Source organism: Aquarana catesbeiana, linkage group LG08 (genome assembly GCF_042186555.1).
Source record: "Aquarana catesbeiana isolate 2022-GZ linkage group LG08, ASM4218655v1, whole genome shotgun sequence".
In the NCBI taxonomy this organism is placed as follows: domain Eukaryota; kingdom Metazoa; phylum Chordata; class Amphibia; order Anura; family Ranidae; genus Aquarana; species Aquarana catesbeiana.
This window is the reverse complement of record NC_133331.1, coordinates 274,320,513-274,346,770: the sequence shown is the minus strand read 5'-3', so window position 1 is coordinate 274,346,770 and position 26,258 is coordinate 274,320,513. Positions and strand designations below refer to the sequence as shown.

Here is a 26,258-nt window from a genome sequence, read left to right as displayed (position 1 = left end):
AATCTCGTTTTACCAAATATACCCTTTACCTTCCCAAATTTAAAGGTGGACTAGGGTTTCCGAATTTCACTGCATATTACCATAGCACATATACCTAAATACCACGCAACACATGAAACTCCGCTTTGGGTAGCACTAGAATCGATAGATCGCGATCCATTTTCCATAACAAACCTAATATGGTCTAACCTCTCTGACTGTAAAACTATCACAAATGTTATAACTAAACTCACTTTTTTACCCTGCATGTTTGTTTCCTAAATCTTATAAAGAATGGACCTCCTCTAATCTAACCTAACTTTGTGGGTTATCATCCACCTCATTTAAAATATTTCCCGAATTATGCGAAAGTCACAAACTCCCTCAATCACAACTTTTTCAGTATCTGCAGATTAAAAAAAATAAATAAATAATGTATGCCCTATATACAAGGGAAAAGTAATCTAAATAAACTTATGAGTTTTGAAAGAATATAACGTGATCCCCATTCAAAGGGTCTTATAACAATCCACAACCATCTTATTACTTTACCCAATATTGAATCACCGTCATATGTAGCAAAATGGAAGAGAGACCTTGGATTTCAGGTAGAAGCAACTGGATGTGATAAAATTTGGGCCACAACAAAATCTTTACAGAATATTACTGCCTTAGAGACAAACTATAAAGGTACTCGCACACTGGTATTTGGTTCCTATCGGAATCAAAAAATTTGCTCCCTAATATTCTGCATTTTGTTTTTGTGGCTGTGGTGAACTAGGATCACATATTCACATATGGTGGGGTTGCAAAAAACTTTTAGAAAGATGTTTTTCTTATGATCAACAGTATTTGAGATTTCTATCAAACCCGATCCTACAATTGCACTTCTAAAACATAAAACCGACCACCATTTCTTATATCAATTTCAAACTCCTATTACAAATAACCACAGCCGCGAAACAATTGCCAAAGCTTGGAAATCCTCATCCTTAATGATTTCTGAAACTGAAAATAGAATAAACCAAGCATTGATGCATTTCAAAACAGAAGCCATATTCCATGATAGAGTACACATCTTTGAAAAAATATTGATTTTTTTCCTTCTAACTTTGAAACCTCCCTACTAAGGCCTTGGTAATTCTACGTCATACCTCTATTCTATATATGTTCATAGTGTAAAACTTCCACCATGTGATATCCCAGGGACCCCCACCATTTTTGATGTCTTTCTCTCATTTTGCCTTTTCAAACTTCTACTTCAATTTACTTTATACACAAAGTTGGTAGCAGATTTCTTATTTCGTTATTTCCTTGAATAGGTCATGAGTGTTCCTCAGTATAGACACATAGTCTATAGCATTATACAAATGTTATAATGTCCCATTATACAACGCAAATCTATTGATTCTACACAAATCCATTCTTTAACCACTTCAGCCCTGGAAGAATTTACCCCATTCCTGACCAAAGTGTTTTTTGCGATTTGGCACTACGTCGCTTTAACCGACAACTGCGCGGTTGCGCCCAAACAAAATTGACATCCCCCCCCCCCCACAAATAGAGCTTTCTTTTGGTGGTATTTGATCGCCTCTGCGGTTTTTATTTTTTGCGCTATAAACAAAAAAAAAAAAAAAAAAAAAAGCAATAAGCGTATGGCGGACACATTGGACAATTTTAAACACATTTTTTTAAACCATTGGCATTAATACAGCAATCAGTGCGATTAAAAATGCATTGATTACTGTAAAAATGTCACTGGCAGTGAAGGGGTTAACTGTTGCCTGGGAGGTGATTCTAACTGAAGGGGGAGGGGACTAACTAGAGGAAGTGACGGATCGTGGTTCCTAGCTAACAGGAACACACGATCTGTCACTCCTGTCAGAACAGAACAGGGAAGTGTGTGTTTACACACAACTCCTCCCTGTTCTGTGTCTCCTGCTCACAATTGCTCGTGGCTGGCGGTCATAGCGACCGTCAGCCACGAGCATCGGCACCCCCACTGTGCAGCGGGCTTGCGCGCGCCTGCTATCCGGACCCTGCGAGCCAACGTATAGCTATGTGGTTTCGCGCAGGGGAGCCAACCTGCCACAGTATAACTGCGGCGGCTGGTCCGGGAAGCAGTTAATATCTTCTACATTATATGCAAATGATTTATGTGAGTTAATGTTCAGATCCCTTCTTTTTCTCTCCATCACTTAAGATAATATTATAACCATGTACTCTATCCGAGTTTTAACCTTTCATTTTCAACATAAAACATTTTTTGGGAGATGTTAGATTTTTACCTAAATAGGTTAAGTCACAATATCTTAAAATATTGGAACTCCAGATTGATACCATCTACTTACCATATACTTATTACCTATGTTGGTAATTATTGAAATTCAATAAACAAAATGGACAAGAAAAACTCAAGAGATGAACATTCCCTTTTGTGCGACTTTATTTGCTTTCATATACACACAAACACTTCATCATGCCAGTAACAAATTTAAAGGAGATTATTAAAACCAGTGTCAGTTGTTAAGGTCTGTATTAACAGTCACATACAGCCTGAAAAAAAATGCATATCATTTAGTTTAGTTCCAAAGTAGATATCTTTAGTTGGGTTACTTGAAAGTTTTTCATTTTCAGATAGGAGTAGAAAACTGGTTCACTTGCCCCTCTGCTAGTTCACAAGAGTGTCCTGCTGAGTCGCCCCACTTGGAACCCAATCAGCTGATTTAATGGCTCTAATGAGCAGCCCAACTGTCACTGTAACTTTGACACTGCTTTGCTTTCATCAGTGATCTTGGCCTCCCTCTAAAAAGGCCTAAAGATTTCCAGAGCAGGCTAAATCATGTATCCCGCTGATCAACAGCTGGGAAACAGGGAGTGTTGGAGAGGTCAGTATAACTTTCTTTCTATCCTTTACAAAAATACATTAATACTATTTCCACAGTTGACTTTAGTGTGTAAACTTCAGATTTCTCATCTTAAAATGCCATTTTCAGGCATCTCTATGCCATATTTCTATCCACTGCTGACAGCTCAGTAATCTGAGTGTATCTATGGGTTTATAATGGTGCAATGCTAAGACACATAAGATGAATGAACTGATTATAGCATAAGCTGCCAATTCTATGTGTAAATGAATATATATAGATCACTTAAAATCACTCAAAGATTCTAAAAACAATTATAATTTGATAAATAAAGTGCTGACAACCATGTCTGAATGATATTTGTACCACAAAAGCATTCAAAACGGTGATCCCAACGTGCTCTTTTTGCAATGTCCATTCCCTTTGTTCTAGTCCACAGATAAATCATACATATCTTCTGTGCAATAAAGAGTCACTCAAAAGGTGCCTTCCACTAATAAAATTAGTGTCCGTGTGCTACTCATCTCACCCTGTGTGAGTTACGCCCCATACACACGGTCGGACATTAATTGGACATTCTGACAACAAAATCCATGGATTTTTTCCGACGGATGTTGGCTCAAACTTGTCTTGCATACACACGGTCACACAAAGTTGTCGGAAAATCCGATCGTTCTGAACACGGTGACGTAAAACACGTATGTCGGGACTATAAACTGGGCAGTAGCCAATAGCTTTCGTCTCTTAATTTATTCTGAGCATGCGTGGCACTTTGTGCGTCGGATTTGTGTACACACGATCGGAATTTCTGACAACGGATTTTGTTGTATAGCAAGCTCTCAAACTTTGTCGGAAATTCCTATGGAAAATGTGTGATGGAGCCTACACACGGTCGGAATTTCCGACAACAAGGTCCTATCACACATTTTCCATCGGAAAATCCTATCGTGTGTATGGGGCATAACACTCACCAGATTTTATACAACCTTTTGTCACATGTGAAAAAGAAGGTCCCAAGCGCTTTATATTATACACTCCCACTCTTCCAGGTTTCCGCCTTACAGTGTTCCTTATGGCAATTTTATCAATTCATGCTCTAGTGCCATCTTGTGAATGATTGATATACTACATTTTATGCACAAACTAAAAATGTAATATAATAATCATCTACAAGATGGCACTAGAGGGGATGGTTGTATAATGCTTTCAGCATGTGGATTAGGATGACTAATCTACATGCCATGGCAGGACTAGAACAAAAGAAATGGACATTGCAATAGGAGCAATTTAGAATCAGTTTTGAATGTTGTTTTTTTCGTGGCACAAATATCATTTAGCCATAGTTGTCAGCACTTTATCATATTAGAATGGTTTTGAGAAGCACTTTATGGGATGTGATTTTAAGTGAAATATATGCATGTTTTTAATTTACAGAATTGGCACTTTATGGTATAATATTAATAAGAGTTCACTTACCCTAAGAGTCTTAGCGCAGCAATGTTATAAACACTTAGGCATCGCTCTTTTCCTGTATGGGATTTTATGTAGGTGTTTAGCAGCTTATTAAATGAAATAGGGGTAGAATAGGTGCAAAGTCCCCTTCTTTTTATTGTAAAAATCTGAGAGTATATCTGACACTTTGCTTGCCCTACAAACACAAGCTTCAACCGTGGGAGTTGCACGTACTTGAAATTTTTTAAACAAATGTAGATTAGTGGTCGGTGAGAGCTCAGTCTCAGTATTACAGATTTGCATGAACATGAAAAAAAAAAAAAACACAGCTGATGTTCTCTGAGCTCTCCTACTATAAATGGTCTAAAGTTCTCCTTCTCCACAAAATCATTTGTTTTGCAGCACTGTACAATATATTTTAATAAATACATAATTGTAATCCATGGTATTTTTCTATATTTTCTTGGGGCTCTGCTTTAAAAAAAAAAAAAAAAATAAAATTTGAACATGGTTTATATTTAGGAATTGTTGTATATTAATGCCCTAAAAGCGTAAAGAGATGCTTTACATGCCTCTGTTGCAGCTGGTGACATGACCTAGTTCTTCTGGCTATGGGAAGCATGTGACCTCCTTCTGCAACAAATCAATAGTTCCAAGTGCTGACAAATGACCAAGGAAGTGACAGTGCTGCTTCCCTTAGCACCTGACCTCAGCTAGCACAAAGCATTTGAACGCCAGCCCCCCCCCCCATAAATAAACATCCCCTTGCTCTGCATGGGCATAAAACAGTGTTTCCTTAATATTCATAACTAAACATCTCTATTAACTGAAATACTGTATGGATCCATTCACACAATGCCAGGACTGGTGTGTGTTGGGCACACATGGTGTGATGTTAGAACGCACTGCAGTGCTTGCTTTTTTTCTTTTACGTTTATTTAAAGAAGATTTAAGTGACTCCGTGCTTGGCAGTGCATTGCAATACATTTCCGTGTGTTATAACGCGCTGCATTGTGATAACTTCCATACCTGCATCATTTTAATGCAATGCACTCCAATGCAGCACATTGGTGTAAACAAACCCTATAGAAAAAGCCAAGGCATTTTATTTCTTGCTTTTGCATTGGGATTGTGTAGGGCAATGCTGCCCAAAAGTGCTGGAATGAATGAGCCCTTAAACAGTCTGCCTTTATGCATTTAGTAGACTCACTCAAATGTGTATTTTTTTTCCTGAGGGCAGGAATGAAAGAGCAGTAGGCAACAGATTTGCTTAATAAATCATATAGCTTATGACTAAAAAATATTATAGATAATAGACAAAAAATATAAATAAGTGAGAGGTATATTTTGCATAACTTGTTTGGGTAACAAACAAGAATATACTTTTGAAGCTCATGATGCAAAGTAGTTTTCCCTACACTCTTGCATGAGGTATGCTATCAGAGTATAAAGTGGAGTAGTGGGGAAGTCACAGGTTATGGGCATGTTGGGTACAGGACTGCATTTTAGTGTTTTTTTCCTATTCTAGCCAAAGTAAATTAGTCATCTGCATCACTTCAGACGAAACAAATCTTGATGTTTACTTAGACTATAGTCCATGTTCTTTAACATATTAGGAGATAAAGTTACTTGGTGGTGAGATTGTAAAAGTAATCTGTACACTGTAATAGGTTAATGGTAATAATACTGTGCAGTAAAGCAGTCTGTTATTTCCCTGAGTGCTGCATTCTGTATACTTAAAAGTTAACAAAGCTGCTTAACTGGGCCTGGTTGCTGGCTGATGCATTGTGTGAATACTTTCGGGCCTATTCAGTAAGGAAAAGGACAGTATAATGTAGCAAGCAAATAGAATTCACCATCGCCAACCTAATTAAAGTTTAAGTAAACCCCCCCCTATTGTTTTTCAGCCAAAGAAGCTGCCATCTTTGCCTCAGTTTAATCTACAACTGCCATGACGCTGCACATGTGATCAGTTATGACACCAACCATTGAATGGTTTGACAGTTTGGTTGAGAGCCAATAGGAGGGTTACATTTCCGGCACGTGGCGAAAATGAAACGGTTTTATGGATGGGTTTACTTACGCTTTAAGAGAAACTCCAATTTTGTTGAGGGAACCAAATCAGAGATACACATATATATACATACATACATATACACACACACACACACACACACACACACACACACTATATTTCATATTCTAATCTTAGGTTTTTAAAGTGGTACTAAACTTAAAATTTTCGAATTTTGCCCTACCGGTAACCATATAGTAAGTCTTACCAGTGGGTTCCGTGAAGATCTACTAAACCTGCGCTGTTTAGTAGACATTCACACCGACCTCAGCCAATTACATCACTGTGCATGCGCAGCATGCTCTGCATTCAGGACACATTCAGTGTGCCCTGAATGCAGAGAGCACTGTGCCATGATAGTGACTCCCATGTGTATGCGCGAGAGAGAAGTAATCATGACCCAGCCAGAGAGCTCTAACCCAGAAGTAAGACCGGGCGGAGATGGAAGCGCCGAGAATAGCGACAACCCAAAGATGCAGGACTTCGGTGAATGCCAGCACTTTATGGCACAAATCAATATAAAAAATAAATTTTAATATATATATATATATATATATATATATATATATATATATATATATATATATATATATATATATATATATATATATATATATATATATATATATATATATTTATATTTTAGTGAGTTTACTACCACTTTAAGTCTGAAGATGGGTCTTGTCAGTGCACTTGATGAAAGTGTGCACCAAATAGGAGGGCCTGGCTGCTAGTATCATATGGTCTCTCCGAGCACAGTAATCAAAAAGGAGCATACCTGATCAGGACATCCCTTTGGATGTACAGCACTCTTGATAAGGCTAGACTGTTCAGAAGTAAACATAAGTACTTTGCAGGGTACGCCTGCAATAGGATTTCAATATCTCTGCTGACTTCTGCTAAAAGACATATGAGCAGAAGAATCAGAATTCTGGGTAGTTTGTTCTACAAACAATGCTAGCTGGTAAAAAAAATACAAATTCTTCTTCTTTACATCTATACCGATGTTCGGTTATAAAAAATTTAGTGACATAAAGTGGAGTTTCCCTTTAACTGTAAGAGGATGGCTTGTTACAGGCTGCTTTATGTATGACCATTGCCTTACAGAACGAGCCCATTTGTCTTGATATGTATTATCTGGCTCGCCTTCCTTTATTCTTGCGACCTTTGGAGGAAATAGGAAGTGGCTGGGAGGACTCAAGGAGTTTCACTTCATGCTGACAAACTTGAGGAGCACTTCCAGGGCTGCAAAAGATTAAATAGAATTAAAAAAAAACAAACACACACCAAGAGAGAAAAAAAAAAAAAAGGCAATAAATATGCATGTGAGTGAGCGAGAGAAGACACTAGGGATTGAAGCAGATAGTCATGGCCACTTCCTACATAAAAAGCAAGTCAGGAATAGTAGCTCCTATTTACAGCCGTGGCCAAAAGTTTTGAGAATGACACAAATTTATTTGCACAAAGTCTGCTGCTTCAGTGTTTTTAGATCTGTCTGTAAGATCTTACTATGGTATACTGAAGAATAATTACAAGCAATTCATAAGTGCCAAAGGCTTTTGAAAATTACATTAAGTTTATGCAGAGTCAATAGTTGTAGTATTGATCCTTCTTTTTCCCAGACCTCTGCAATTCACCCTGGTATGCTGTCAAATTCTGGGCCACATCCTGACTGATAGCAGCCCATTCTTGCATAATCAATGCTTGGAGTTTGTCAGAATTTGTGGGGGGTTTTTGTTCACCCGCCTCTTGAGGATTGACCACAAGTTTTCAATGGGATTAGGTAGAACCACAGAGAATAGCACACATACAAAAAAAAAAAAAATAAACTACTTTTAAATCTCTACAGGCTATTTAAATAACACGTGATCTTAAGAAATATGGGGATTTAGTCACACCATATGGCCATACCATGCTTAAGCCAACCATGGTGTCAAAGTACCCCATTTTCAGTGGGTCCTACAGTATTCATAGAATTAAAGAGAAACCCCACTTCTCTTAAACAGTTTGTTAACCCCCCCCCCCCCCCAAAAAAAAAAAAAAAAAGCATGCTATACAGCACAGGGCTTGTGCTGTGTAATTTGGCACCCTGTAACAGCTGTAATACCTGGCTGATCCTGTCTAGCTATACCATCCCCTCTGCAAACAGACCACGATAATCATGCTTGCTGAGCCCCTGACATTGTGGTTTGTTTGCGTGCCTCTGTCATCCGCAGCCTGCTCTTCTGTGTCAGTCTCCTGTCCCCCCTTCCCCTTCTCTACGTGTCAGGCCCCCGCTCCGGCTCTCACATTTCATTAAAAAATATCCCATCTGTGCGCTAATATACCAGTAAATGTCCCTGTGCCTGTGTTAAGGATATTTTTTTACCTATCTCTATGTATAACAAGCGCTCAGCTGACTCGGCTTTCACCCTCTCCTCCTTGGAGATGTCAGTGGGAGCGCTCAGCCCCACCCACTGGAGCTGCAGGTTGGACAGAGAGGAGACCCGAAAAAGGCAGCCGAGTGCTGGGAGCCACGTTGTTATACATACAGATAGGTAAAAAATATGCTTAACACAGGCACATTTACTGGTTTATTACAATGCAGATGGGATGTTTTTATATAAGTAGGTTAACAACCACTTTAACCATGGGAGAAATGTGCTAGCTGCAGATTTACTGCTAAACTGCACTATACACTGAATATAGGTTCATTACACACAGTGATGTATTTCATTCTTTAAATTTTGATGATTATGGCTTACAACTAGTGAAAACCCAAGATTCAGTATCTCAGAAGATTAGAATATTGTGAAAAAGTTCAATATTGTAGACTCATGGTGTCACTCTAATCAGCTAATTAACTCAAAACATCTGTAAAGGTTACACAATCATGGGGAAGACTGCCAACTTGACAGTTGTTCAGAAGACAGTCATTGACACCCTCCACAAGAAGGGTAAGTCACAAAAGGTAATTGCTAAAGAAGCTGGTTGTTCACAGAGTGCTATATCCAAGCATATTAATGGAATGTTGAGTGGATGGAAAAAGTGTGGTAGAAAAAAGGTGCACAAGCAACAGGGATAACCACACCTGTGAGAGGATTGTGAAGCAAAGGCCATTCAAGAATATGGGGGAGATTCACAAGGAGTGGACTACGGCAGGTGTGAGTGCTTCAAGAGCCACCACACACAGACGTATACAGGACATGGGCTACAACTGTCACATTCCTTGTGTCAAGCCACTCCTGAACCAGAGACAATGTCAGAAGCGTCTTACCTGGGCTAAGGAGAAAAAGGACTGGACTGTTGCTCAATGGTCCAAAATCCTCTTTTCAGATGAAAGTAAATTTTACATTTCATTTGGTAATCAAGGTCCCAGAGTCTGGAGGAAGAGTGGAGAGGCACAGAATCCAAGTTGTGTGAGGTCCAGTGTGACGTTTCCACAGTCAATGATCTGGGGAGCCAGGTCATCTGCTGGTGTTGGTCCACTGTTTTATCAAGTCCAAAGTCAGCGCAGCCCTCTACCAGGAAATTCTCGAGCACTTGATGCTTACCTCTGCTGACCAGCTTTATAGAGATGCTTATTTAATTTTCCAGCAGGACTTGGCACCTCCCCACACTGCCAAAAGTACCAATACTTGGTATTACTGTGCTTGATTGGCCAGCAAACTTGTCTGACCTAAACCCCATAGAGAATCTGTGGGGTATTGTCAAGAGGAAGATGAGAGGGACAACAATACATACGAGCTGAAGGCCCCTATCAAAGTAACCTGGGCTTACATAACACCTCAGCAGAGCCACGGGGTGATCGCCTCCATGCCACGCTGCATTGATGCAGTCATTTATGCAAAAGGAGCCCGGACCAAGTATTGAGTGCATACTGTACGTGAACATACTTTTCAGTAAGCCAACATTTCTGTATTAAAAATCTTTTTTTTTTTTTATTGGTCTTATGTTTATATTCAAATTTTCTGAGATACTGAATTTTGGTTTTTCACTAGCTGCAAGCCATAATCATCAAAATGAAAAGAAAGAAATGCTTGAAATATATATCACTTGGTGTGTAATGAATCTATATAAAATATATGAGTTTCACTTTTTGAACTGAATTACTAAAATACATTTTTTGATGATATTCTAATTTTTTGAGATGCACCTGCATCTTGCCAAGTTTCTTTTAAGTGCCTGCAGTGATTTACCATGATTGACTATACGAAGATCTAAAGCTTTAGACATTGGTCGCATCTGTGCACTTGCATACCCCTTACATTACCCAACTATTGCTAACAGCGCTCAGGACCTTCCCAATAACTGATATTAAAGTGGAACTGCCCCACAAACCAAAAATGCTATTGAATTCATTTATATTATTCAAAGCAATCTCCCCCCATGTCTCCATGCTTTATTTTGCTGTGAAATCATTTTGAAAAAACACCCTCCTAACATTTCTGGCTGTGGCCATCTTGAGTAAGGGCAGGTAATTTATGTATCATTTACTTCCTGAAATCCATCTGCACTTAGTTCAGGCATAGGCTGAGCTGAGAACTCTCCCTCCTCTCCTGAAAACTCCTGGGATGTATGACATCATTTGCCTAGGCATGGAAACCAGGAAGTAACTGAAGGAATGTAAAAAAAAAACAAAAACAAAAAAAAAAAAAAATACATAAATATGATATACTTTCCTATCTATTTACAAATGCTAGCAGCATAAGGATTAAATCTAGTCCATGTTGATAGAGTGAAGTTCCACTTTAAGGGTTAAAAGACCTGCTGTAAGTTGGTATGCAAGCTCACCTAAAGCAACACCAAAATTAACTATAAAAGAACAGAAAATTCTCACATACGTTTCAGCAGAACCACACAACAGGATGCAGATATAGGAGCTGGCTGCAGCTTGGTAGAGCAGGAAACACTCAACACACAACCACATATACCACATGCAGCTAAAGAGCACAATTATGTGAGTGAGGTGTACTAAACAAAGGCAGAGCAGTGCAGAGTGGAAAATTACACATCCACAGGCAATCTCAACTTTTGCAGCAAAGCCAATCACTACATTTTATGGTATGAAGAAAGCACAAGACTGCAGCTGTCCTGCAATGTCTATACCATGAAAGAGAACCCATTTAAATGGTGAAGGTGCTAAACACTTCTAAAACACTTACTCAACAGTTAGCTTTACTGAAATTCCTGAAATGGTTAGTGCCAGTTGACACCAGCGCAATTTTGAAGCAGACATCCCTGCCCAACTTCATTGCCGCTTGCATACAACTTCTTTAACACAAGTCAATGCAAGTCGTGATGAAGTTGCCCCAAAGTAGTGCAGGAACTTGAGTGACTTGAGTCGCACTGATTAGAACGGTTCTATTGCCATTAATAGGGCGCAACTTGTCATGCAACTTTGCCATATAATTTGCGGCAGTGTAAACCGGCCCTTAAAAAAGGTAAAGTGATTTCATTACATTTCCTTATTTACAAACTGGTGCATACAAAAAATAAAAAAAAAATTATGTATCTAAAATGATCACATAAGCGAAACTCCAGACTGATAGGAATTCCTACTTGGATAAAACTAGTTGCCACCATTCATTGTGGCTTAAATTAGTTCCTAAAAGTCAGTTTCTACATTTAAGGAGTAATTGTTCCAACATTGAAGAGTTTTGGTTCCAGTCTCAACATGTTCTCAATGAGGTTCATACAGAAAGGTTATGATCAAGCTGACCTAGATTGTTAGAGGCGGTGGCCTCGAGAGAGAGGAAAAGTTTATTAACCAAGAAAGATAGGAGACCTTCTGATTTAGATAAATTTAATTGGGTCTTTTTTTACTTTTGACTCTGTCCAGCATATGGGCAATAAAAAGATCATCAATAGGCATTGGCCTATTTTGAAAAATTATTCGGTTCTGGGCCCTTTAATTTCTAGGACATCTGATGTAGTGTTTAGAGGGTGTTTAGAGGGGCTCCTTCCTTGAGAAATTTGATAGCCCCCAATGTTATTAATCTCCCTAAAAAAAAACGTTATTACTTTCATGACTTTAAAAGGGTTTTTATCCTTGCCACAAATGAGATCTGTAGGGTAAATAGTTTTACAGGTAGAAATGAATGTCCTTTACCTCCAAACAGGAAGTTTTTATGATATACAATCTTTTGTCACGTGCATTACAAAGAATGTTGTTCACACGGTTATTTGCCCTTGTGGTTATCAATGTATTGGAAGAGCAGTAAGGAAATTACAAACTAGGTTGAAGGAACATGTTGCTGATATTAGGTCTGGATCTTTAAAAGCATAGTTTTCCTAAGCATTATGCTAAGGTTAGAATCCTGCCGATACAACATTTCTGGCGATTGATACCTTTTCTCCTCATTGGAGGGGTAGTCATGTCAGAAGGTAAAATTTCCCATTTAGAGACCAAGATGGATCTATGACCTTAAAACCTATTTTCTTTTGGCTTAAACGTGGCAAGGGAAATAAATAGCTTCATTAATATTAGTTTACCTGGTAAAAATATGTATTTGAAAATTTGGGGTGTTATTACCCATTTATATAGCAACGTCCTTTTTTGTATTTTTTATTCAAGTAATTTAATTTTCTTATTCCTCTGAAATTATATTTTTTTAAAATAAATTTTAGGACTTATTTTAGATCATGAAGGTTCATAAACAATGTAGTAGGCTGGTGACATTTTTCACCTGTTTTATCTGGTATTCTTAAATTTTTTTTTTTTTTTTTCTAATACAATTTTCATTTTTGGCCACATGATGGGACTACTGCTGTGCGTGCAGTGGTTCGTACTGCCCTGGTGTTTTTTTGGGTGGGAGTGTTCATGCTGTAGTGGGCGGCCTTGTGAGTGAGGTGCCACTAATGGTTGATGTGAGAGGTACAGTGCCTTAAAATTTTCCCATTTTGTCATGTTACAACCAAAAATGTAAAATTCATTTTATTTGATAGACCAACACAAAGTGGCACATAATTGTGAAGAGGAAGGAAAAGGATTTTCATTTTTTTTACAAATATCTGAAAAATATGGCGTGCATTTGTATTCACCCCCTATTACTCTGATACCCCTAACTAAAATCTAGGGGAACCAATTGAGGAAATAGACTGTGCTGGCTCTACCTTGTGCTAATAAGAGACTACGGTTGCAAAAATGATGTTGATGTGTAACTAATACAACATTAATAAAGTGCATATAATGGATCCAGTATCTCTGCAAACAATTGCAGTGAACAAATACAATAAAGTGACAAATTATTAAAGTGCTTATGGTGACAATAGTGCAAATCAACGTCTATTTCAAGTGCACAAAGTGCTGTAGTGCTCTGTGTCCCATCAGTGTCCATGCTTCTACCTCCTGGGCAAATTGTAATAGGTCCACACTCAGATAGGTTGGACTCCCTTGCCTCATAGCAAAAAGGAGTTAACCTCCAAAGATGTCCCCCGCACTACAAGTGTGGACAGTGTACAGCAGGCGATAAAAGATATTCTCATAGAAAAAAATTCTTAGGTTTATTGAAACTTACAAAGACGGTTAAAAAAACCTGTCAAATTGACAGAGCTGTCGTCATAATTATCATCGGCCTTGCTTGTGTAGGAGATAAGATGCTGTTTGGCACACAGCGTGGGATTCCAATCCCCAGGCCGGAAGTGACGTATGAGAGGGTCGTCTTGACGCCTTTCATCATAGGAATGCAACGTTATCAAAAACGCTTTTCAGTGAGTGCAGACCTATTACAATATCCCCAGGAGGTGGAAGCACAGACACTGATGGGACACAGACCACTATGGCACTTTGTGCACTTGAAATAGACTTTGATTTGCACTGTTGTCACCATAAGCACTTGGTGAGTCCACCTGTGTGTAATTTAATCTCAGTATAAATACATCTGTTCTGTGAAGCCCTCAGAGGTTTGTTAGAGAACCTTAGTGAACAAACAGCATCATGTAGGCCAAGGAACACACCAGACAGGTCAGGGATAAAATTGTGGAGAAGTTTAAAGCGATTGTATACCCCTTTTTAAATTTAAATTTTTTACCTACAAGTAAGCCTATAAGGCTTACCTGTAGGTAAATTTATTATCTCCTACACCTGTACGGTTTAGGAGATAATACGCATTAATCAGAAAAGTAACCAAGAGGCCCCTGGTAACTCTGGAGAAGCTGCAGAGATCCACAGCTCGGGTGGAAGAATCTGTTCACAGGACAATCAGTCGTGCACTCCACAAATCTGGCCTTTATGGAAGAGTGGCAAGGAGAAAGCCATTGTTGAAAGAAAGCCATAAGAAGTCCCATTTGCAGTTTGCGAGAAGCCATGTGGGGGACACAGCAAACATGAGAGATGAGACCAAAATTGAACTTTTTGGCCTAAAAGCAAAACGCTGTGTGGCGGAAAACACTGCACATCACCCTGAACACACCATCCCCACCGTGAAACATGGTGGTGACAGCATAATGTTGTGGGAATGCTTTTCTTCAGCAGAGACAGAGAAGCTGGTTAGAGTTGATGGGAAAAAGGATGGAGCCAAAAACAGGGCAATCTTAGAAGAAAACCTGTTAAAATCTGCAAGAGACTTGAGACTGGGGTGGAGGTTCACCCTTTCAACAGGACAATGGCTCTAAACATACAGCCAGAGCTACAATGGAATGGTTTAGATCAAAAGCATATTCGTGTGTTAGAATGGGCCATTCAAAGTCCAGACCAATTGAGAATCTGTGGCAATACTTGAAAATTGCTGTTCACAGACGCTCTCCATCCAATCTGACAGAGCTTGAGCTATTTTGCAAAGAATGATGGGCAAAAATGTATTGATCAATGAATTGTTTGATTTTTATTTGTATATTTTATTGCTACTTTGAATACGAAGTTTCTGACAGTGTTATGTACTGAGCCACATACAGTATAAGTGCATCATTGCATTATTAAAAATGGATGTTTGTACTTATCCAAAAATTGCTTTCATGGAGTCCATTGAGGGACGCAAGATTTAAAAACCATGGGTTATACTGCCATCTATATGCTCTTCTACATTCACCATGCTCAGTTTGTAACAAGCAGCACCAAAAGTCACGAGCCACAAACAGGGAGAGACCTGTTACCGCCAATGGACAAAAAGATTTTTACGGGGACTACAAAAATTATGATCAAAGAGCACAGGGTTCTTAAAATCATGTAGTCCAAAAAAAAAAAAAAAAAAAAAAAAAAAAGACAGGCAGCACAGCAATACAGACTACCTGTATCAGCATCCACTTGGTATGCAAAGACATCCATCCTCCTAGGGACACTAGTAATAACTGAGCATGGTGGATGTAAAAGAGGTTATAGCCCCTATGACTGGCCTAATGTTGGTTTCTGTTCTAGTGTCCAATGCTCTTGTAGGTGAGAGTATAAATACATGGTTTTAAGAACCCTGTTCCCTTAATGGATGATCGAAAAAAATAGGCCTTTTTTCCTGGTTTAGACCTATTAAGCTTTGACATCCTGAGGCAAAAGTAAAGGTTATACTTGTTAAGATTTAAATATATGCACGTTTCTGTTTATTGACAAGTTGTGCAGGTTTAAAAGGAGACCATGTTAGGCCTATGTAGCCATTTTAGATATATCAAGTGCTTAGCCAAGTTCTAATTTAAAGACAAAAAGTATACAGCCTTAAATCCGGACCGTGGTTTCGGCCTAGTCTCGGCGGCCATCTTGGTGCTCTCAGCCTCCTCACCAGTATTGCATCCTTACTTCCTGGACTCTACACCCAGTAAAGTGGTTTATTTAGCCCACCCACTGTTCTCTGCAACTCCTCCAGGGACATCACAGTGCTCAGACCTACAGATGACCCCTGCATCCTCCAGGTGAGTGGCACCCATATTGCTACTCTATACTGAACATTCCTGACCCTCCCATCTCTCCTTTACTTGATCTAATTCTCGGCTAACAACCCCAGTGCCCTTACCCGCCAAAGTATTGTCCTTACCTAAGTCTGCTGGGGGTACTCGGGCCTATCAGGGGTGAACGGGGACTCAAGACCTGTCCTAGACGATACATGTGGTGACTATCTTGCTGCTCTGGTCCTCCAAGCCCCCCAGCTCACCCTCTGTGCCGAATCCGTAACCGCTCAACCAGCTACGTCTGCCGCCTCTAATTAACAGTCATGGCTCCGACGAAACCCAAGTCCGACACGGCTGCCAAACTGGATAAATATCGCCGACAGGATAAAGACAACATGGGGGAGGATGGTGGCGCCGCGTCGGAGGGGAGGGGGGTGGAGGGCGCGGACACAGATAGAGTGCTGAAAGCCATCTCTGCACTCCAGGCCGCCCTCACGACCAAAATTGAGGAGGTTAAGGTAGACGTCTCCCTGGTCCGACAAGACCTGCACAAGCTTAAAGAGCGAGTTAAGACATCTGAGACCAGACTAGGAGAGGTGGAGGACGCGATCCCGCCTTTATAGAATACCTCTGAACGCATGCAATACCAGATTAATCAACTCCTGGCAAAGCAAGATGACATGGAGAACAGGCTTCGTAGGTGCAACCTCCGCTTCACTGGCCTACCGGAGGGGAAAGATCCCACCACATTTCTGGAACAATTGCTAATTACAACATATGGCAGGGAGACCTTTTCGCCCACATTTGCTGTCGAAAGAGCGCATCGTATGCCCGCTAGGCCGCCACCACAAGGTGCTCCACCTCGAACATTTATCGCCAAATTGCTAAACTATAAAGATCGCGACACAACACTGCGCATGGCAAGGTTGAAAGGTAATATACCCATTGACAACGTCAAGGTTGCCATCTTCCCTGATTTTTCCACCGAAGTACAGAAACTCAGACAAAACTTCACCGAAGCCAAGAGGCGCCTGCGCATCAAAAATCTTAAATATTCAATGTTATTCCCCGCACGTCTTCGTGTGGAGGATGATGGCCGAGGTTGCCATTGCTTGGCTGGAGTGCCGGGACAACAGAAAAGAGAATGAATAACCCATCATACACAGTACATGATCGTGAACTGCGACAGGGGGTCACAGGCCTCTTTTCTTATACCATGAGAGACTTTGCTCTAAACACCTCAGGAGAAACTATATACTATCACTTATTACTTTGATGACCGGAGCCTCAGGTCAGTAATAGTCCTACAGAACACATGTATGGTGCAGCGTGACTTTGCCCCACGCACCTTTAGGGAAATCAGTCACCGAACCTGGAATGACGCCATCCAACTACAATTACACACAGTTATCTATCCCAGGGACTATATACATCTATTTTCTTTATACATGATTCTGTGGGATATGTTTATTATGGGCTCCAAAATCCAACGGCTACCCTGGTTTTTCCTTTTATTTCAGATGAAGCTGACTGTTTTTTCCCAGATTTCAATTTCAGTTTTGTTTGGGAAGTATGCCCGCACAGGTTGGGGTCGGTGCAGGGCTGGGAGGGAGAGGGGGGGGGGGGGGGGGGGGGGGGGAAATGTTTAAGTTACTTTTTAAAATGCAAAAAGTACTATGTTAGCACTTTCTGAATCAATATAGTTTTTTGAATAATATTGAAAATTTGCCTTTGCTGCTATGTTTTGTAGTACTGTACACACTCATACATCATTTTTGTATAAAGGTACTGGTGAGACTCAGGATACACACCTTAATATTGAAATTGATTTGTGAGAACTTCATATAGCGTCTATAAAATTCCTTACTTGGAATGTGAGGGGCTTGCGTGAACCACTTAAGAGGTCGGCAACCCTCGCATTCCTTAAGAAACAGAGGGCTGATATAATAGCATTGGTGGAAACCCATATAGACGGCAAGCTACAGACGGCCCTACGTCGCCCCTGGGTAGGATGGGCATTTCACTCGACGTTTACATCCCATTCCAGAGGTGTATCTATTTTAATTGCAAAATCCATACACTTTGAGTCAGGAGAGATATGCACAGACCCTCAAGGCAGATATGTTTTTATATCTGCAAAACTATACGGAGAACCCTTCCTAATCTTGGCTTTCTATGTCCCCCCTCTGTTCTCTATTACTATAATACTGGAGGGTATCTCCTTCATGGCAAGATACCCCACAGTTCAAGCAGTGTGGATGGGGGATTTTAATTCCACAATGAATGATACCCTAGACAGACTTCGCCCACTGACAGTAGCTGCAATGAGGACAAATGACACTAAACTACATAAAATAACCTCATCCATTCATTTAATTGATATTTGGAGACATAAATTTCCGCATACCAATGCCTATTCATGTTTCTCCTCCACGCATAACTCGATGTCCCGAATAGATTTCATTCTGATGTCTAAACAACTTTTACCTAGATTATTGACAGTGTCCTTTGGACCTAGGCTGTTGTCTGATCATAGCTTTTACTCCATTACTCTTAGCGTGTCCCTTGCCAAGCAGCAGCGGGCCGGGCGCTTGAACCCTTTTTGGTTGTCCTTGCTGGCCAGAAGATGATATGCTTGAGGTGGAATGGACTCGGATTTTCACAGACAATGAACATTCTGCTCCCACGCCAGTAGTGTGGGACACGTTTAAGTTGCATGCCTGAGCTGTCCTGACCTCATGCATTAATCAGATTAAAACAAAACTCCGCGGAAGCCTTAGATAAAGCAATCATAGAGCCATCTTCTTCAGAACAAGCATATATAGCTGACCCAGCTATAACAAATGCCAATACACGTAAACTACAGACAAGAGTGGTGTCCCAGATGCATTATGTAAAAGCTAAACAGAAATTATTCTTCAATAGACAGAGGTGGTTTGAACATGGAGAAAAAGCAGGTAAATTGCTTGCATATCTTGTTCATAGTGAAGACAAACCCCCAATTGTAATTACACTTCACGATAAGGATAGACAGCCAGTCACGGATCCTTTTGTCGTGTCCTCCAAGATTAGATTTTTTTACAGAACTTTACACATCGACGGTCTCGGAGGATACGACAATAATGGATCAGTTTTTGAGCAACCTCATACTTCCACAACTCTCGGAGAGTCAAGTTGAACTTCTTGAGGCACCCCTCACGGTGGAGGAGATAAAGATTGCTATTGCAGACTTTGCTAGGTCCAAATCCCCAGGTTCTGATGGTTTGCCCATTGAATTTTATGCACACTTTTCTGAGATACTTACACCCAAACTGCTTACTCTTTATAACACTATGTTCGAAACCTCAACACTACCTACATCCATGAGAGAGGCCACGATAGTACTAATACCCAAACCAGGGAAAGATTTAGGTTACCCTGAGTCATACCGCCCCATATCTTCACTCCAAGTAGATGTCAAAATATTAGCCAAGGTACTCTCCAAACGTCTAAATAAAGGAATACTATCCCTTAGCCATGTGGATCAGTCTGGGTTTATGCCTGGCCGTAACACTTTAATTTAAGGAAGTTATTTATCTCCAGGCCAAGCATGATAATGTGGGCACAAGAGTGATAGTAACATTAGATACAGCCAAGGCATTTGATTCGGTTGAATGGAGATATATGGAGGGATACGGATTTGGGCCCAAATTTATCAGATGGGTGCAACTGTTATACCAGCAACCAACTGCCCGAGTGGTGGCCAATGGATGCCCCTCTTGGGAATTTGGCCTAAGCAGAGGTACGAGGCAGGGATGCCCGCTCTCGCCTTTGCTCCATGCTCTGGCATTGGAACCCCTCCCCGTGTCCATCCGTTCTAACCAGGAGACAAAAGGTTTGACATTCGGATCCCTTACTGAGAAAATTAGCCTTTATGCAGACGACACTCTCCTTTACCTGGCAGACCCTGAACTATCTCTACACACAGCTCTTAACATAATTGAGCAATTTGGGAAATTCTCGAGCTTGAGGATTAACTGGGGAAAGTCACAGATATGATAGTTAAAAAACTGATAGTTTTCCACCTACAGAATCACAGTCTAATTTACCCCTTCAACGGGTAGGTATAATAAAATACCTTGGTGTTAAAATATCCAAGAATCCAGTAGACTATATTTCCTTGAATGTCGAACCATTATTCTCCCTAATTAAATCTAAGATCCTGGTCTGGTCCCGCCTCCCCTTGGGAATATGGGGTCGGGTCAATTTAATAAAGATGGTACTACTGCCTAAGGTACTGTACGTCTTATGGCATACTCCAGTATATCTACCCCTCAAGTATTTTAAATTATTAGAAACACTACTTAAACCATCTATATGGGGAAAATCTAGACACAAACTCTCATGGCAAACACTTAAAAATTCAACGGACATGGGTGGAACAGCACTACCTGATTTTAACCATTATTATATTGCGTCACAGCTATCCCAACTATTTCACATTGATAAAACTGACAAGGAACGCTTTCTTATTCTGCTGAGCCCCCGTTGGGTTCAGTATACTGGAGATCCAATAAACGGGATAGCAGTGGGTGTAGGGAACAGTCAAAAGATTATAGACATTTTTTGTCATATCACTACAGACGCATATGGGAATTGGCTTCTTCTAAATTAGAGATATCACTATTTAATGACTATACACCACTTTGGCATAATAACAAGCTGCAGGAACTTAACGAAATCCAGAACTCAGATTTATGGGCAGCCAAGGGCATATACTATTTACACCATCTGTTCCCAAACGGAACTTTTAAAACGTTTGAGGCACTTAAGATGGAGTTCCAAATTCCGAATCAAATGTTTTTTGTTATCTCCAGATCCGTCATGCGATTCAAACGCAATTTTCACAGAGTCTTCCACAGCCCACCCCTAACTCTATTATAGCCATAGTCAAGGATACAGACTCAAAAAAACTAATTTCCTGTTTTTACAACATGTTATCCGCCCCTACCTCTGCAAAATTAGCTTACGCGTTGAAACCAAGATGGGAGAGGGAAGTTGGGGGGATGGAGGATGAAGAGTGGGAGGAGGCCTTGGAAATATGCAAGTTGGTTTCACCCAAACTTTCAGACAGACTGTCCCAGATTTTTATACTTCATCGTGCATACCTCACTCCTCTTAGGGTAGCTAGATATAAAATGTTCAATGTGTGGAACTGAAACAGGCACATTCTTTCATCTTATATGGTCTTGCCATCAGATACAAGAATACTGGAAGCAAATAGTTACCTTCTTGCATGACGAAATGGGGTCCCCTTTAACCCTCGACCCAAAGCAATGCCGACTGGGGATTTTTCCAGATGCACTAGATAAATTCACATTAATATTCCTACATGAAACTTTATTCTCTGCTAGGAAAATTATTGCCAGACAATGGATGAGATCCGAACCCCCTCAATTGGTGGACTGGAAAAGAGACATTAACACAACCCTTCCATATAAAAAATTCCTTTATATTAAGCAGAGGCTGTCCAAATAAATATAACAGAATAGGGGATAGATGGTTACAAGAGTCTACGACATGCACAAAAACGGTGCCTATCCTGATACTTACTAGGTATGGGTGTGGAAGTGTACCTAAACCTAAAGAACTAACTATATGATTGAAATATATGTGTATTATGTTCTTTGTGTACGGAATGTTTTCTACATGATGCTAAACAAGTGTACAAATGCTTTTTATGTATTATGTACAATCTTGCAAATAAAAAGTTTGTTATAACGTTAAAAAAAAAAAAAAAAAAAAAAAAAAGACAAATAGCATAACATTACACTAGGAGTTACAGTGCTCACCTCTGAGATGGAAGATGAGGAGACTGATGCCATGATTGGAAGCTGAAGACCTCGCGAAGATTTTCCAAAACTGAAGGAGCGATGTAAGTGAAACCCTATCCAGTGATAAAAAGATACAAGTTTACAATCATAAAAACTGGAAAAATGGGGACAAAAAAACAAAACACCCAAACATAGGAAGTCATTATCTGAGCCCACCCCCCCCATCACCATTGTACAGGATAAAATCCTGCTTGAAAATCTATGTCTTCAACTCCATGCCTCAATTGCTTCAGATAAAAAACAAAAAAAACAAAACACACAAATGAATGCACCTCTGTATTCATTAACAAGGTTATGAATTTTATCTTTGAGTACCTAAATTTGACTTGGTATTATCCTCTCGCAGTCACTGTACAACAAAGCTCAGGCTGGGAGAGGGGAAAAGAAAAAAACAAAAAAAAAAAAAAAAAAAAAGGCAGAAGAAACACTCACTTGTTTCCATGTGTCACTTCTTTGCTGGCTGGATGAGTGACTTGCTACTACTTTGCTGGTGACTTCTAGATTCTACAGCATTTCCATCAATGAGGAACACCCCCCCTCCTGGACCATACCAGGTCCCAGGTCCTCAAAATAGGGGGTGGATGCTTTTGGGTGGGGGGCTCTGCTCCCCCTCACCTCAAAGCACCTTGTCCCCATGTTGATGGGGACAAAGGCCCCTTCCCGACAACCCTGGGCGGTTGTGGGGGTCTGCAGGCAGGGCGCTTATCAGAATCTGGAAGCTTGCTTTAACAAGGGGGCCCCCCGATGTGAATGAGTGTGGGGTACATTGTACCCCTACTTACCCAAAAAAAAGTGTAAAAAATAAACAGTACACAGGTTGATAAAGTCTTATTAAAAATGAAGAATGTCCCCCATAATAGCTCCAATGTGTCTTCTCCCTCCACTGAGGTCTTCCCCCTGATGCTAGCTCCCAGTGTTGCGTTAGCTCCGGAGTGTGCGCCGTTTCTTATATAGCCATGGAGCTGGCCATCCAGTGACGTCATCCGGAGACCCCACCCACCTGTGACGTTACTGTCCGGGGCATGATGGGGTGGTGATGTCATAAGGGGGCCGGGTCTCTAGATGGCGCCAGTGGATGGCCACGCCCCATGGCTAAGAAAATGACACACACCGAAGCCAACACAACAGCGGGAACTAGCGTCGGGAGAAGACCTGGCAGAAGAACCAGAGGAAGAAGACATCAGCGGAGGGAGAAGAACCGGAGAAAGAAGAAACATTGGCGCTGCGACGGGGGAAATTCTTCATTTTTAATAAAGGACTTTGTCAAAAAACCTGTGTACTGTAATTTATTTTTCACACTTTTTTTGGATAAATGAATAGGAGTACAATGTACCCCTACTCATTCACATGGGGGGGGGCGCGGGATCTGGGGGCCTCCTCTTACAGATTCCGATAAGCCCCCTGCCCACAGACCCCCACAACCACTGCCCACGGTTGTCAGAAAGAGGCCCTAGTCTCCAACATGGGGACAAGGTGCCTTTTTGGCGTGGGGTTTCCCCTCAAAATCCATATCAGATCGAAGGGTCTGGTATAGGGATACGACTAACGATTATTTTCATAAGCGATTCGTTGGCCGATTATGGTTTTGATTAATAACCTTTAAAAAAGTGTGGTGTATAATTTAGTTAATATGTAAGGTTTTTAAGGAAAAAAAAACTGGTTGCCAACCATCCGTCGCAGTTTTACTGCGGTAGAATGGCACGGCTGGGCGAAACGTTACCTTACGACGCTTCGCCTTTTGGCCACTAGGGGCGCGCAGATCCTGTTTCTCTCAGGGGAGAGGAGACAGATCGTGTGTTCATACTAATATATAAAAATGTGTCAAAAGTGTCCAATTTGTCTGCCGCCATTACAAGTAAAAAAAAAAAAAAAAAAAAAAAAAAAAAAAAATATAATAATAATAATAATAATAATAATAATAATAATAATAATAATAATAATGCCATAAATCTATCCCCTATTTTGTAGACGCTATAACTTTTGCACAAATCAATATACGCTTATCGCGTTTTTTTTTTAACCAAAAATATGAAGAACACATATCGGCCTAAACTGAGGAATACATTTTTTTTTTTCAAAAAACTAAGAAGAAGTGGGATATTTATTATAGCAAAAAGTAAAATAGTGTTTTTTTTCAAAATTGTCGCTCTTCTTCTGTTTATAGCGCAAAAAATAACTGCAGAAGTGATCAAATACCACCAAAAGAAAGCTCTATTTGTGGGGGAAAAAAAAAAAAAAAAAAAGACGTCAATTTTGTTTGGGTACAGTATCGCTTGACTGCGCAATTGTCAGTTAAAGCTATGCAGTGCCGTATCGCAAAAAAATAGCCGGGTCATGGAGCAGCCAAATCTTCCTTGGCTGAAGTGGTTAAAGACTGTTTTGCAGATTTGCAGATTTTCAAACAGAACTGTAATATATTTTATGCTGGCCATACAAAAACAATAGGGGTTATTTACAAAAGGCAAATCCACTTTGCACTACAAGTGCAAACTACAAGTGCAAAGTGCACTTGAAATTGCACTTGGAAGTGCAGTCCCTGTAGATCCGAGGGGGACATGCAAGGAAAATAAAAAAACAGCATTTTAGCTTGCACATGATTGGATGATAAAATCAGCAGAGCTTCCCCTCATTTCAGATCTACCCCTCAGATTTACAGCAACTGCACTTCCAAGTGTACTTTGCCTTTCGTAAATAACCCCCAATGTCTTCCTTCAAAAAAAAAAAAAAAAAAAAAAAAAAAAAAATCATTTTCGAAACATTAGCTCTGTCAAATTGACGTTTGTTTTCAACCACAGTGATGGGAAAATTTAGAAATGGAAAACTTCTTGGTCAAAAGGAATTTTCAGTTAGTGTATGGTTTTGGTTCAGAAAATTACATTCATTTTAAAACTGAATGTTAAAAGCAAGTGGAATTTTCAAATGACATTCTTTCATTCAGCGAATGTACAAAGATGTTTTGTATGAATATTCTCGTCTGATAATTGATCCTTGTGGCCTGCATAAGGCTTGGTGCACACCTATGCAGTTTGCTTTCGACCTGTTTTTGCAGTGCTTTTTGCTGTGAGTTTTGATTTTTGTGCACGTGATTTTGCGGCAATTTGTGTTTTTCCATTTTTTTAATGCTTTTTTTGGCCAATTTGTTGATGGGCAGATTAAAAAAAACAAATTGCTGCAAAAAACACACTACATGCTTTTCTGTAGCTTCTCCATTGAAGTATATTGAACCAAAAAAGAGCCGTTTTGCGTTGAAAAAAAGTCCTTGACCCTTGCCATATACGCAGCAGCTGAAAAAAAAGCATAGATGTGAACGTGTCCCATAGGAAACCATGTTACATGAATTGTAGTGCGTTTATGCAAAAATCACCAAAAAACACATAGGTGTGACCTAGACCTAAGCCGTTTAACATAATGGGGTTAAAAAAAAAAAAAATTGAGCCCTTTATAGTACAAAAAAAAAAAGAGAAAATAAGCGCTACTATATGGGGTTATTTTTTTTACTGTGGAACAGTGAAAGTAATATTATAATAATATTATTATTAATAATAATTACACCCAGAAGTAGGATATATGGGCATTTTAACTAGGAGTCAGACGTGAAGCTATATGAAGGGTGGAAGGGAGATATAAATACTTTGTAGTAAAGTAGTACTAAAAGCTGAGACTTTTTTTCATGGATATGATCACTTTAAATGTAAATGCACAATACTGGAAAAAGGTTTGCTTTAAATATAATTATAATGCCTTATATTACCTCCAGTCTATCAGCCTCCACCCTCACCCTCTCTGGGTTCAGATGCTGATCTTCCCTGAGTCTTTAAAGTCTGTTTTTTTTTTTTAAATTAAAAACAACAAACCTGTTATACTAACCTGCTCTGTGTGATTGTTTTGCACAGAGCAGCCTGGATCCCCCTCTAGGGTCCCCCACCGACACTTTTGACTCCTCTGCCTTCAGAGTGCCCCAATAGCAAGCTGCAAAGTATAGTTAAAGTGTCCCTATAGCAAGGTAAAGAAAACTTCTGCCTTTAGAACCACTCACTTCCTGCCTGGGACTACATGTCCCATGAGGCATTGCACCTCACACATTCACAAGTTCAGACACTTACCGACATGTATGGACTGTTTACTGAGCTGTATGTGTGCTGCACTGCAATACCTGACAGGTAAACAAATAATGTATTCTGTATGCAGGCCAACTTAATCGGCTGGCCGATTAAATCGATT

At 40.0% G+C, this 26,258-nt stretch overlaps 1 protein-coding gene across 1 annotated transcript in view; it reads right to left on the bottom strand.

The window, feature by feature from the left end:
- Window positions 1-2,407: 2,407 nt before the first annotated feature.
- Window positions 2,408-26,258, bottom strand: part of RPS6KB2 (ribosomal protein S6 kinase B2) — a gene marked incomplete at its 5' end in the record, with an annotated part of 74,069 nt that continues 50,218 nt past the window's right edge. The window contains 2 exon segments of the mRNA XM_073597290.1: window positions 2,408-7,617; window positions 21,996-22,090. Coding sequence (XP_073453391.1) covers window positions 7,506-7,617; window positions 21,996-22,090 — 207 coding nt within the window.